Here is a 12,703-nt window from a genome sequence, read left to right as displayed (position 1 = left end):
CAACCATTTCCTTATTTTGCTATATTTATACTAGTTATTAACATTTTTTGCTCTTTATTGCACTATACATATATATTTTAATTACCAGTGATTGGCATGAGTGTGTTTTATATTGATATTTATTGTATTGTGGTTACTTCCTAACATATTTCATTTTGTCATTGGGCCGCTGTTTGTATAACAGCCTGTGCATTTGGTGGTACCCCATGGTAGTATGTCTCTCTTTGTATATTCAGTACCTTTTCGCTTGATATACTTTTAACATTGATTTTCAATAAAAATATCTTTTATTAAGTACCCTTTAAGTTACCAGTGTAGTCTTCATTTTTTGTAACATTTTGTGTGAATAGTTTGAAATTTTTGAAGGGATACATAAATCCTAACAGATACAGGGCTGTAAATATTTTGGACTTTTTTGTGTGATTATGCCTGTCTTCTCAGTAGCCATGACCACTCTGCCGCAAGAGGAGGTGAAGTAGGAGGAGTAGATGCAGGAACTGAAAATGCTCATTTGTGTATGCTAAGTGACCAGATGCACATGTTCCTTGTGTTCTTCAGTGGTCCCATTCAGATAAACCAAAAGACTTCTGATAATTGTAGTCCACTCTGGAGTGATTCCTTCTGCATGGATCAATATGAATTTAATTAAGCCGACACAGTGGGTGAGATAAATCAGCATATTCCAAAAAAGAAAGGGCTGCTCCCTGCATAGTCAAACCTACACAAAAATCAGAGCTTTCAGCCCAAAGAAAGGTAACTATACCATAAATATAAAATTTATTGAAAATATAATTAAATACAAGAAGAGGTAAAAAACAACAGTAATCACAGATGTGTATACAGAGGATGCAAAAAGCAACTGGCGCATGCTCATATAAGGCACATATTAAGTTCTATTTTCCTTAATGGATTAATATGATTGGATTGTCGACTTCTGCTCCAAGACTTAATGTGCTGCTTTTTGGGTTCTGTTTCATCATAAACTGAAGCTATTGGCTGTCCTCCACAACTTCTATTACCAAATCTTCCTCCTGAGCCTCCATGTTGGTGCCATACTCCAAGACGTTTATTTTCCAGGGAATATTGAGGTAATCAAAGACAGACAGAATTGGAAGACGAGAAGATGGACATTGAACAAGGAGATTGCCCAACATTTTAATGGCTTCTCTTGAAAACCTCTCCCAACGAGCAGGTGGAGGAATCTGGTCTGGATTTTTCTTCCAGTTGATGTACTCTTTGTACATTGCGTCTGTCTCTATTGCTTCCAGCCAGGGAAAATATCCAGTCAAAATAACAAAGAGAAGAACCCCAAAGGCCCAAGTATCTATAGCAGGGCTCAAGACTAAATATTCTTCTTCTTTCAATTCACTCAATTCTGGAGACATGTATGGAATAATATGTGACATGGAGGACACATAGGTTCCCACTGGTTGGGTCAAACCAAAGTCACTCAGCTTGATTTCATAACAGTCCTTGTCCATGAGCAACACATTGTCTGGCTTCAGGTCTCTGTGCACCAATCGTCTACCATGCAAATAGTCGAGGGCCCAAGATATCTGTAATGCGCACCTCTTGACCGCCTCCTCAGGAATTCCAACCTGCAGAAAACAAATCAGTATCATGAGATTTACTTGTGTAGTCCTTTATCTAAAGTAAAAATACTAAAATTTGAACAGTTTGCTATTGTTGGGACAGTGGATGCTGCAGTAGGTAAAACTAATTCTGTGATGGTCATGTGGCATCAAAAAGTGCATTGTAATAAAAGACTCTTCCACCCTTTAAAAGGCTTGATGTATTTCCAAAGAGCTTCATACGCATTAGTTAGCTAACTGGCTATGTGAGTATATAGAATCTCTCCCTTATTGTTGATGTCTATCTCCAAGCTTTGGTGTTTCACAATAAAGTACGTATGTATTGTAAGAGAAGAACTGAAGCCGGCCTTTCTTACCTCACTTTGGATAATATCATGCAAGGTGCCCGCCGTTGCCAACTCCTGAGTCAGCACATAGTGGTCCATTGTGCCAATAAAGATGGGATATGTGCCAATAATGTTCGGGTGGTCAGAGAGGGTGATTGACAATGACAACTCCATCAGAAAGGTTTGCAGTTTAGTTCTGTCCTTCCTTATTAATTTCACAGCTGCTGGTTCTCCTAAAAAACACACAAAAAAGAAAAATGTATAACACCAGTTTAATCCCAAGTTTATCACTATAAAAATGATGCCAGATGTGCTTGGCATCCACTTATCCCCTTTTTACTTCAAATTAAAAACAAATATGATTAAACAAAAAAAATACTTTAGATGAAAGTCAAGGAATGACAGGCTGAGGCTGCCATGAAAATTAGAACAAAGTTGACCGAAACAGCCAATTTTGGCATCCTTCCAAATCTTAGAAAGATATCAGTGAACAGAAATATCAGAAAGATAGAAATTCAATACACAATTGTTGTTTGTTTGTTTTTTTAGCTTAAATGTCACTATCTAGAGGAATATACACAAGATCTATCATTTCGCTGACAGTCACCTTTCCAAACTCACCAGTACATGGAAACATTTGGCTCAGCTGTGGGTATAAAGATTGAGCGGTTGGAGCTAAAACTCATGATATTTTTTTCCTCCTTGGAGATAATTTTGACAGCCGCTGTCTAACATTAAACACGGGACCTCTCGAAAACATGTTTGTGTTCTCTACAAAAGAGCCACTGTCTGAATCATCTTGCAGCCAACTATCTCCAGTGAGAAAAAAAAAACAACTGGGAGACCCAACTCCAACTTCTTAATCCTTTTGTCTCTCAATGACTTCTGTCAGGTTCACAATGGATGATGGAGCCTATTAATATTTTTAGATGGACATTTTTATAACATGAGAGAGTAAAGTTGGTCATACACGTGGATATCTGTCTCCAGACCATTGGCAGATCCATCTGACTTTGATGAAAGCTGATGACACAGAAGAAATGAAGCCCCCACTTACTATTAACAGCTAGCGAGGTAACATTTGGCCAACATTTATTTCTCCTGACCTCTCTATTGTCATATGATCCCTATTTAACCCAACTATACACATTAGATATTGATCAAAATTTGCCAAATTTGGCAGGTTTGGATGATTTTACTCCTAGGTGTATGGGCATTTTGACAGCTGATGTTACTAAAATATTGTGGACCTACCAATGACCTACAAATAAATAGCTCATCTCCATGGCCAGTTAAAGTCATTAATATATTAGACATATACATAAATTGCCACTTTTATTTCATCGATGTTCATAAATGATCATCTTTGTTTTTGCATTGTTCACATACCTGTTAATTTGTTCTGTGCAAGTACAACTTTTCCAAATGACCCTTGGCCAAGCTCCTTGATGACATTGTAGCATTCAGAAATCTCCACTATTTCCAAGATTTGGAAGGCGGCCATAGCTGCTTGAAAGTTGGTGATTCTTTGTGCTAACCAATAGAAACTCAGAAACTCTGTATGACCCTATAGGAAAACATAAGGAACACGATTAATACAACATAATTTGGTGATCACAGTCCTCAGTTCTTTAGGCAGCTATCATAATTTAGAAACTCATCATACAACAAAAATAAATGCCAGTCAGTATCTTAATTAGGATTTTTGCTGTCAGCAACTTTTCCATGAAGTCATTATAATTACTGATAATATCAAAATTAGGATAAATCTAAATGGTTCTATGATAATAATCTCTAGATACAAACACTTCTGTATCTTTTATATGTTTGAGGATTAGGACAAGCAAGAAAATTAGAATTTGTAACCAGTGTAATGGCACTACAAATCTGAATAATTGTTGTTTGGTTATTTGGCAAGAAGACCCCAAACTCCTAATAAATAACACCAATGGATATACTATTCAAGAGTGATCTTACCTGGGTCAGGTTTTTGGTTAAAATTATAAGTTCTTTCTGCTCCAAAAAGTTGAATGATGTCGCTTTTTTATGGTTCAGTCAGAGAGGTCCTATCTCCACAGAGAAGTTCTCAGGAATAAGCTCACAAGACTCATGAAACTCTTCTAGCTTTTATAGTTAAGCAGCTACCTGGCATTGATGTCCATACTTCTCATTAGCCAATTGGATGTCAGAAACCTCCATTGAATTACAGATGAATGTGGCACAATGGTGGCTGGGAGGAGCCACCTTAGTATTGTTTATTTTGCTAGTAAATTGCTAATGTACTCTGCTCTGAATTTATTCTGCCCCTTACAGTCACATCTTACCTTAATGACCACCTGCTGCTTTCACCAAAAGAGAAACTGGCCCTATGTTTTTTTATATAAATATACATTTGTCATGTCAGAGGGGCATTTGTTTTTCTCTTGTGTAAAAAAATTCAAGCTTACCCTACCCATTAAATAATGACAATAAAAATAGAAGCACAGCCACAGGAGAGTAAAAATCCTCCAAAAATTCAAAAAAATGATGAGAATTGACAACACTTGGATAAACATGGGCGCCATGCGAGCACTGTTTTTTGTGGACCTTTTGTCTTGAGAAACAGGTAAAAAATGGAGACTTCACATCTTTTTTTTTGTCCAATGGTTTCGGAGAAAAAAGGACACATGGACAGCCCCATAGCCTGTAATGGGCACATGATCTATCCATGAAAGAGAGACTTTTGATTGAGTCTTAAGTGTGCGCTGGACCAGCAGCTTTCTCTCCTGACCACCCGAATAACCTCCATTTTACATGAATTTGCTGTTGGGGGACAGTGAAGAGTCTGGTTAATATTACCATGGTTGTTATGAACAAGGCAGTAACTCCAGGAGTTCATCAAAAAATGGATAGAGCAAAACCCCTCATAACTCTCCTGGCAACTCGGATTTTTCAGCCATATTGGGATAAGGTGTATGTAATCTTTATGTACAGGGTGGGTCATTTACATGGATACACCCAAATAAAATGGGAATGGTTGGTGATATCAACTTCCTGTTTGTAGCTCATTAGTAAGAGGGAGGGGGGAAACTTTTCAAGATGGGTGGCAACCATGGTGGCCATTTTGAAGTCATCCATTTTAGATCCAACTTTATTTTTTTCAATGGGAAAAGGGTCACGTAACACATCAAACTTATTGAGAATTTCACAAGAAAAACAATGGTGTGTTTGATTTTAACATAACTTTATTCTTTCAGGAGTTATTTACAAGTTTATGACCACTTTTGTGTTCAAAATGCTGCCCATTGTGTTGGATTGTCAATCCAACCCTCTTCTCCCACTCTTGACACACTGATAAACAGTAAATATTACAAATGTGCAGTAATTGGGATAGAAATATCTCATGTGTAAAAATCATTAACCCAAACTAAGGTGACTTGTCCCAGCCTAACAGAAGTTATTACCACCAAAATGTCACCTCGTTCGGCGTTCTGGTGATTATACTGTGCTGGTCTGTGACCCGTAAATGAGGTGAATAGGGAAAGAGAGATCCTAAGATCCTAGGCGTCAGACAAGTCTGCGCATGCTCCATAACATAGGAAGTCATCGGTGCCATCTTGGTAAAGGTAAAATGGAAAAAAGATATTCCAAGTGTAATGTGCATTTCCGTGACACATGAAGTTATTGGCTCCATCTTGAAAAGGGTAAAAAAGGTGCCAATCAGAATATTAACGCTTTATACAAATGTAAGAGTGTACCTTTATTATAGCCAATTTTTCCATATACCTGCTGCACACTATAACATTTTTTATGGCCTTTGGAATTATATAAAGGGATCTGCTGACATTCTGCTTAACAAAGCCCGACCCATTGGTCCTAAGAGATCCCCCTATTGCTACCCATTGTACAATAGATGTTACCATATTTTACAATTGGATGTGAAGATTTGGAGCCGTTTATCTGCTCCAATCATTTTGGTTAGCTGATTACTCTACTTTTAGATTCGTATTAGAGATCTGTGTCTGTATTAGATATGGATGTCTATGGATAGCTGAGCACCTTTAGTGGAGCAGCCCCAACTGAGGAGGATCCCTTAGGATCAATGAGTTGGGCTTTGTTAAGCATAAAGTCAGCAAATCCTTAATTCCATTTTTAAGGCCTAATGCATCTCTATAGTTTGTACTCTTATAACTTGGATAGATTTAGCTCATGTGGAAGCATAATGATTCCTCTTTTATTATATTCACTGCAATCCTGAGAAAGGTTCACACTATGATCCTTATCATCGCCACATGGCCAATAAATTTCACTATTTTTTTTTTATTTTACTAATTTTGGTGTGCTGCCTCTAGGTATTATTTTTTATCCATCTCACTTTTCTCCTCTTTATCCCGGTCATATCTCACATGTATCTCAGATCGTTGAGCTGACAGCAATCTAATGTGTGTGGGGGGGGCTTCTTAGTATTTGGCCTCGCCTCCATTACAGATGTCGCGACTATTTGGTGTGTGTATAATGTGTACAATGCTTTCAGGTTTGACTTTTTTTTAGCTAACTTCTATTTTTTAGCACAATTTTTTCTTTCAAAGAGTAACTTGCCACATATGTAATCAATACTGAGTGATAGCCTCACGCTCTACATAGATCTATCTGAGATCTCTTCCCCACAATATACAGTGTGTCCATAAAGTCATGGTGCACTTTTGACCAGTCACATGAGAGCAACAAAGGACAATAGAAATGTGAACTCTGCTCCAAATAGAAGGAAAACCCTCCCAGTTTCTGTAGGATGATGTTGCAGCACGTGCACATGGGCAGATGATGACGCAACACCATGTACAGAGACATTATTCACTCTGTTACACCAGACGTCCTTACCCGTGTGTGGCAAGAACGTCACTATCGTTTGGATGTGTGTAGGGAAACAAATGGAGCCCACATAGAACTGCACTGAGTAGGTATGAAACTAGGAGAGTTTTCCTTTTATTTGGAGCAGATTTCACATTTCTATCGTCTTTTGTTGCTTTCCAGTGACTGGTCAAAAGTGCACCATGACTTTACGGACACACTGTATTGAGCTCAAACCTGACACGATACATTTTAAAGAGACTTACAAGGACAGAATTTTCTTTTTCTTTAAGCGTAATTATTTTATTACCGACTTTATTCAATGATAAAATGATACTTCTGTTTTTTGTTATATTCGCTTTTTGATGTATGAGCTTTATCCTCTACCACATGATTGTATAACCTTTCCCCTTGTTGCCCTTTCTGAATTTTTCATTTATTCAGCCGGAGTTACTGTGAAATGCGCTGACAGTAAACCATCATTACATCTTGGCTTGTCGTTCATTCAGCAGCGCAAGATACTCCCATATTCCTTGGCATATTCCATACACGCACCCTCAGACGCAGCGGCAGCTGGAATGTATGCATTATCACTTACCCTTTGATTCCTCTTTACTTCTTGGATAAGACCCTTTTGTGCTTTTGCATTTTTTTAATCCAAAAACCTCCATTGAATTACTGACTTAGGTGTGTCCTAGAAGCAGGACATTCATTTACACCTCATTGATATTTAATTAGCTGTGAATAAACCAACATTGGCACCGGGGAGGCGCCCACCTTAGTATTGTTTTTGTTGCTGGTAAATTGATGGTGTGATCAGTTCTGAGTTTATTCTACTGCTGCTTTCATCACTAGATAAACTGGTCCCATATTTTTATAGAAATATTCATTTGCCAGGCAGGTTCTAGTATTCAGTGTTTATGGCCATAAACTGACCTAACATATCTTGTAGGATAGTTTTGTCCCAGCTGACGTTATTATTACATAGACTATTCTGTTATTTCCATTTGTCCTAAAGTGAAACTCCTAAAACAACTACAGGGAAAGGCCCCATACACATTAGACGAAATGGGGGCAATGAACGATCATTCTCCGATTGCCCCAAACACATCACAGCATATATCGGCCAATGGTTTTTTCCGAGCATTAGAACTGATCATCAGCTGAGAAAATCCAACTCCTGGACCAGTGTTTTGATCAATTATAAATGTTCGTTGGTCGATACGCACAATCGGTCATTTCCACCACAGACAACGGTCGCTCATTATGGCTGAGATCAGATATTTCATTCTAGATATATCTAATAATGTGAAGGGGCTTCAGAAGTCCACACACAGCTCAGAATTGGCAGATTTGTAAATATTGCCGCAAATCTGAGAAAAATCTGCGGGAAGATTAATAAATTACATCCGTACCAAATTGTGTGGATAATGAAGGAGGCAAATAAATAATTCACTTACAATCCATACAAAATTTTGCAAATAAGATTTTTTTTCAAATTTAATTTGGGATTATTTCTTCCTCAAACTAATTAATCTGTCAGAATTGATCTAAAAATCTAGACTCCATCTCAGATTCTGTCGGGAAAATGTAGGGAACATCTAGGTGAGATTAGTAAATGTCTCCAACTTATCTACTGCAGAAGCACAAACTATTTCCAGGAAAGTCTCCGATAGGCAGTTTTCATTATAATAACAGACTTTTTTTGATCAGAGCGCTTCATCTGATTTTTACCCATTTTTGATCCTTGTCTGTTTTTCGCTTGTGCCAAGAAAAAAAAAAAATTCAAGCTTCTCCTACTCATAAAATATTAAAAATGGACAAAACTTGAATAACACATGGATGCCAGAGTGTGTTTTTCTTTCGGGACCATTTCTCTTGAATGGGCAAATCTTGATTTGCAAAACAACAAAAAAATATAATGGAGACACCACTTTTTTTTTTTTTTTTTTACAGTCGTTACTCAAGAAAAACAAATGTGAACAGCCCCATAGGCATCAATTGCCAGTATGTCTTTCACAAAAAGATCAAGTATTCATTACAGGCTAAGTGTGAACTGGACCAGCAGCCTTCTCTCCCGACCACCTGACTAACCTCCATTTTATATGAATCTGCTGTTGGGGGTCAGTGAAGAAAGAGTCCGGCCAGTATTAATAAGGTTATGAATAAAGGCCCCGGTCACAGATAGCAATCTTGCAGCGAGATCGCTGCTGAGTCACAAGTTTTGTGTCACAACAGCGATCTCACCAGCGAGATCGCTGTGTGTGACAGCGATCAGCGACCGGCCCCCCTGCCGGTTTTGCTGATCGCTCTGGGAAACCTCTGGACTTTTCTATGGTCGCTGGTCTCTCGCTGGCCAGCACGCATCGCTGCGTGTGACAGGCGGGAGACCAGCGATCTGCTGGTAACTAATGTACACATCGAGTATCCAAGTGACATGCGTCCCTTAGATACCCGATGTGTATGTTAGTTACCAGCGCGCTGATGCAGGGAGCTGGTAACTAACATACACATCGGGTATCTAAGGGACGTCGCTGTGCTGATTGCTGGTGAAGCTGTCTGCTTGACAGCTCACCAGCGATCATGTAGCGATTCACCAGCGATCCTGACACGTTGATATCGTTATCGGGATCGCTGGTGAGTCGCTATGTGAGACGGGGCCCTAAGGCAGTAACTCTAGGGATTTGTCAATATATGTACAGAGGGAAACCCTTCTCATAACTCTGCTGCCAGCTCGGATTTTTCAGCCATATCGGGATGAGGGTTATGAAATCTTTGTCTACATTGAGCTGTAAATTTTTGTAGATTTACAACATAAGATCCACACTAGCTCCTGTCCACAGCTGTAATGTCCAGATGTGTTCTTAAGATGCTCATGTCAGCTTTACCCCAATATTTATCCTGCTATGAGCAGTTTTTTTCAGGGTACGTGCAGAGAAGAATATTTTCGATCAGTGTGTGTGGTCCAACAAAACATCAGATGGCACTTGGATCAATGTTATTCTAAGGGGCTGTGCAAATTCCCATTTTTTTCTATGAACCAAGTTTGCCCGAAGAAGAAACTGCAGAATGCGCCATTTTGCTTCTGCTTTTTACGTACTGATAAAATGGAGAAGATGGAAAATTTTTGTTTTTTTTCCCCTCTATCTTCTCCACACTATGTTGAGATCACACTATCAGCAAACTCATAGCATAATAGAGCTGATTTTCTCAGATGACAGTAAATATGGTCGTGTAACTCTAGCCTAACAGACATACAGTATATTCACCATAGTGGGGAAAAAAGCCTAAAAGTCTCAACTGAAGCCGAAACCTGTCTGATATTTGTGTCTATAATAGAAAATCCATATCTTATTGACATGACGGTAAAGTCATTTTACACTTGTTTTGATCTCTCCATTGTCTCTTTCTGGTTGTCTAATCTTGAGGTAGAGATTGATCAGGCATATTGTTTGATGAAAAGATGAGCACCACCATGGGTCTTGTGGCTGCCAATAGTATAGCATGCTGACCATAGCAAAGAAAATCGGATTAAAATCCAGAACTCACCATGCTCATGTAGACACCTCCATTACATATCATTATGGCTGCTGCTTTCACAGCTGACCAACAGGAGCAGATGCAAAACATGAAGGTGGCAGCAAATCCACTTCTTTATTCCAAAACCATTAAATAGTTTCTCATGCTGTCCAAGCCAAGATCTCTTAGATTGCTCTTAGAGAGATGATAATTTGGACAGCATGAGAAACTTTCTAATGTTATTGGAATAAAGAAGTGGTTACCTGCACGTTTTTTTTAACTTTTGCATTCCGAGACCACTCATGTGGTGTCTTCTCAACCACGTAGATGGCACACCACAATTTTGCCCAAGATCATGACCATGAATAAAAAATGTGAACTAAACATCCTTCAAGAGCAACTTCTCCCATCATCCAGGAGAAATGTGGAGATGAGCAATGTTTTTTTCCCAGCATGATGGCAATGTCCCAAGGCAAAGTTGATAACTAAATGGATTTAGCTACCTTGGATCATTGGGCTGATCGCTATCTAATGTATAGGGGGCATCACAGTGTTTGTCCTTGTTTGTGTTACAGATGTACTAACAATTAGGAGCCATCAATGATCTGTGCCAGAAGACTTTCCCTCAGAATGGATCACCTGTGGAGACCCATCATAGATCTACAGCTTCTAGAATTACATGTGGATGTACTCAGAGGGGCTTCACTTGTGGCCATTAGCCTCACATTAGCCCCTTGATGTCGCTCCTTTGTGGTCACTGGTTATTGTGAGGCTTATTAGTACAATCAGACATTTCTCATAGCCTCAGGTGTCTCCTTCTCCCTTGACTCCAAACTTTTACATCTGCGTCAGAGTCTTCCCTCATATTCTGAGCAAGATCAGACCCTCATAATCAGTCTCTACAAATATCCATTCGCTACATATTTATCATACCAGGAAGATTTTAAAATATTAAGTAAAATGTAATTAAATTATTTTTAACTTATTTTGTCTTTCAGTGATCTAATGCCAAGTCTACCTCTATATTTTTTTTATGTATTCTTGGGAAATTTGAGACACATAATTGGTTATACAAGAATATAAATGTATGAAAAAAAAATCTTTAAAAGAAAAAAAACAAACATATCTGCCCATTATAGTGTTACTAGAAAGGGGATTGCTCATTGAGTGGCCAAAATTCCAGAAGAACCAAAACCTATTACAAGTAAAACCAATAGATATATAATTGAGGAGTGGTGTTAGCAATTTCACCAAAACCCACCTCAAGTTATACATCCTACAAGCAGTAAACCAAAGTAAAGCTGCCAATATAAAGTCTTTATTGATTACATAATTTAATAAAAGATATAGCTAGAAAAAAAAACAAAAACAGAAGACTACAAACTGTCAGAGGCCACACAGGAGACCTTACAATCTATTATGAATATTTATCTTAATGATATGATGTAATGTAGATACATGACTGGTACCAACTATTACATGAGCAAGTGTCACAATATGAGAGATGAAAAACCTACAAGAAAACAAAATAAGCAAAAACCCTTCTGTGACTAAATAAGTAAAAAGCAAATGTGCATTTAAATAACACAGTTCTTAGTAATACTGTTTTTGATTAAAAAACAGGGCATAAAAGCCGTCCCACCAGTTTTGTAAATTATATGGCCCATGTGAACATGCATTTATATGCTGCATGTGTACCAACGCCAACCAGGCTCAATTTTTGTGTTTTTTTCTTTGTATTTTCGCATTCTGTACAAGCTGGGGTGTGGCCACCATTTTCCTGAACTGGAAATCACATTTAGGGCTCATACTCACTTGCGAGAGACTCACATGATTCTCATACGACTCTCTCACATGATAACCTGGCACTGCCACTGGCACTCGGACTGGAGCATGCGGCTACATGTATTTCTATGCAGCCGCACGCTCCGGTTCGAGTGCAGACAGCAGTGCCAGGTTTTCATGCGAAAGACTCGTATGAGCATCGTGCGAGTCTCTCACAAGTGAGTATGCCCTTAGGCCGGGATCACACATGCGAGAAACTCAGATGAGTCTCACCTGTTAATACCTGGCACTGCCGCCGGCACTTGGATCGGAGCGTGCAGCCGCATAGCAATACAAGCAGCCGCACACTCTGCTCCTGAGGGCTGGCGGCAGTGCCGGGTATTAACATGCAAGACTTGTCCGAATTTCTCACACTTGTTGTCCCGGCCTTAGAGGCGTCCCCAGACTGGTTTCCACTGGTTGGGACCAGGTCCTTTTGTCTGCCCTTATTCACACACCGAGGTCAACTTTGAAACAGGGTAAGGTCTTTAATATTAAACAGTGTAGGACCATCCCGATCAGAGTCACCTTGTCGATGGTGGGACGGCTTTTATGCCAGTTTTGATCAAACACAGTATTACTAAGAACTCTGTTATTTAAATGCACTTTTGCTTT

At 38.9% G+C, this 12,703-nt stretch overlaps 1 protein-coding gene across 1 annotated transcript; it reads right to left on the bottom strand.

The window, feature by feature from the left end:
• Positions 1-875: 875 nt before the first annotated feature.
• Positions 876-3,464, bottom strand: LOC141047997 (serine/threonine-protein kinase SBK1-like). The gene is made up of 3 exons (XM_073543360.1): positions 3,308-3,464; positions 1,949-2,151; positions 876-1,598 (listed from the first exon to the last, which is right to left on the bottom strand). The coding sequence occupies exons 1-3, from the start codon at positions 3,420-3,422 to the stop codon at positions 990-992; spliced, it is 927 nt and encodes a 308-aa protein (XP_073399461.1). The 5' UTR covers positions 3,423-3,464; the 3' UTR covers positions 876-989.
• Positions 3,465-12,703: the final 9,239 nt, after the last annotated feature.

This window comes from Dendrobates tinctorius, unplaced genomic scaffold (assembly GCF_039654945.1).
Source record: "Dendrobates tinctorius isolate UK_male_01 unplaced genomic scaffold, ASM3965494v1 ptg000131l, whole genome shotgun sequence".
In the NCBI taxonomy this organism is placed as follows: domain Eukaryota; kingdom Metazoa; phylum Chordata; class Amphibia; order Anura; family Dendrobatidae; genus Dendrobates; species Dendrobates tinctorius.
Note: the sequence above shows the minus strand (reverse complement) of the source record. Positions and strands in the feature narration are given on the sequence as shown.

Coding starts and splice junctions, on each gene's coding strand:
- LOC141047997 (XM_073543360.1), bottom strand. CDS start 3,422: ATGGCCGCCTTCCAAATCTTGGAAATAGTGGAGATTTCTGAATGCTAC. Junction 2,152..3,307: donor TGCACAGAACAAATTAACAG/GTATGTGAACAA, acceptor TGTGTTTTTTAG/GAGAACCAGCAGCTGTGAAA. Junction 1,599..1,948: donor ATGATATTATCCAAAGTGAG/GTAAGAAAGGCC, acceptor TGTTTTCTGCAG/GTTGGAATTCCTGAGGAGGC.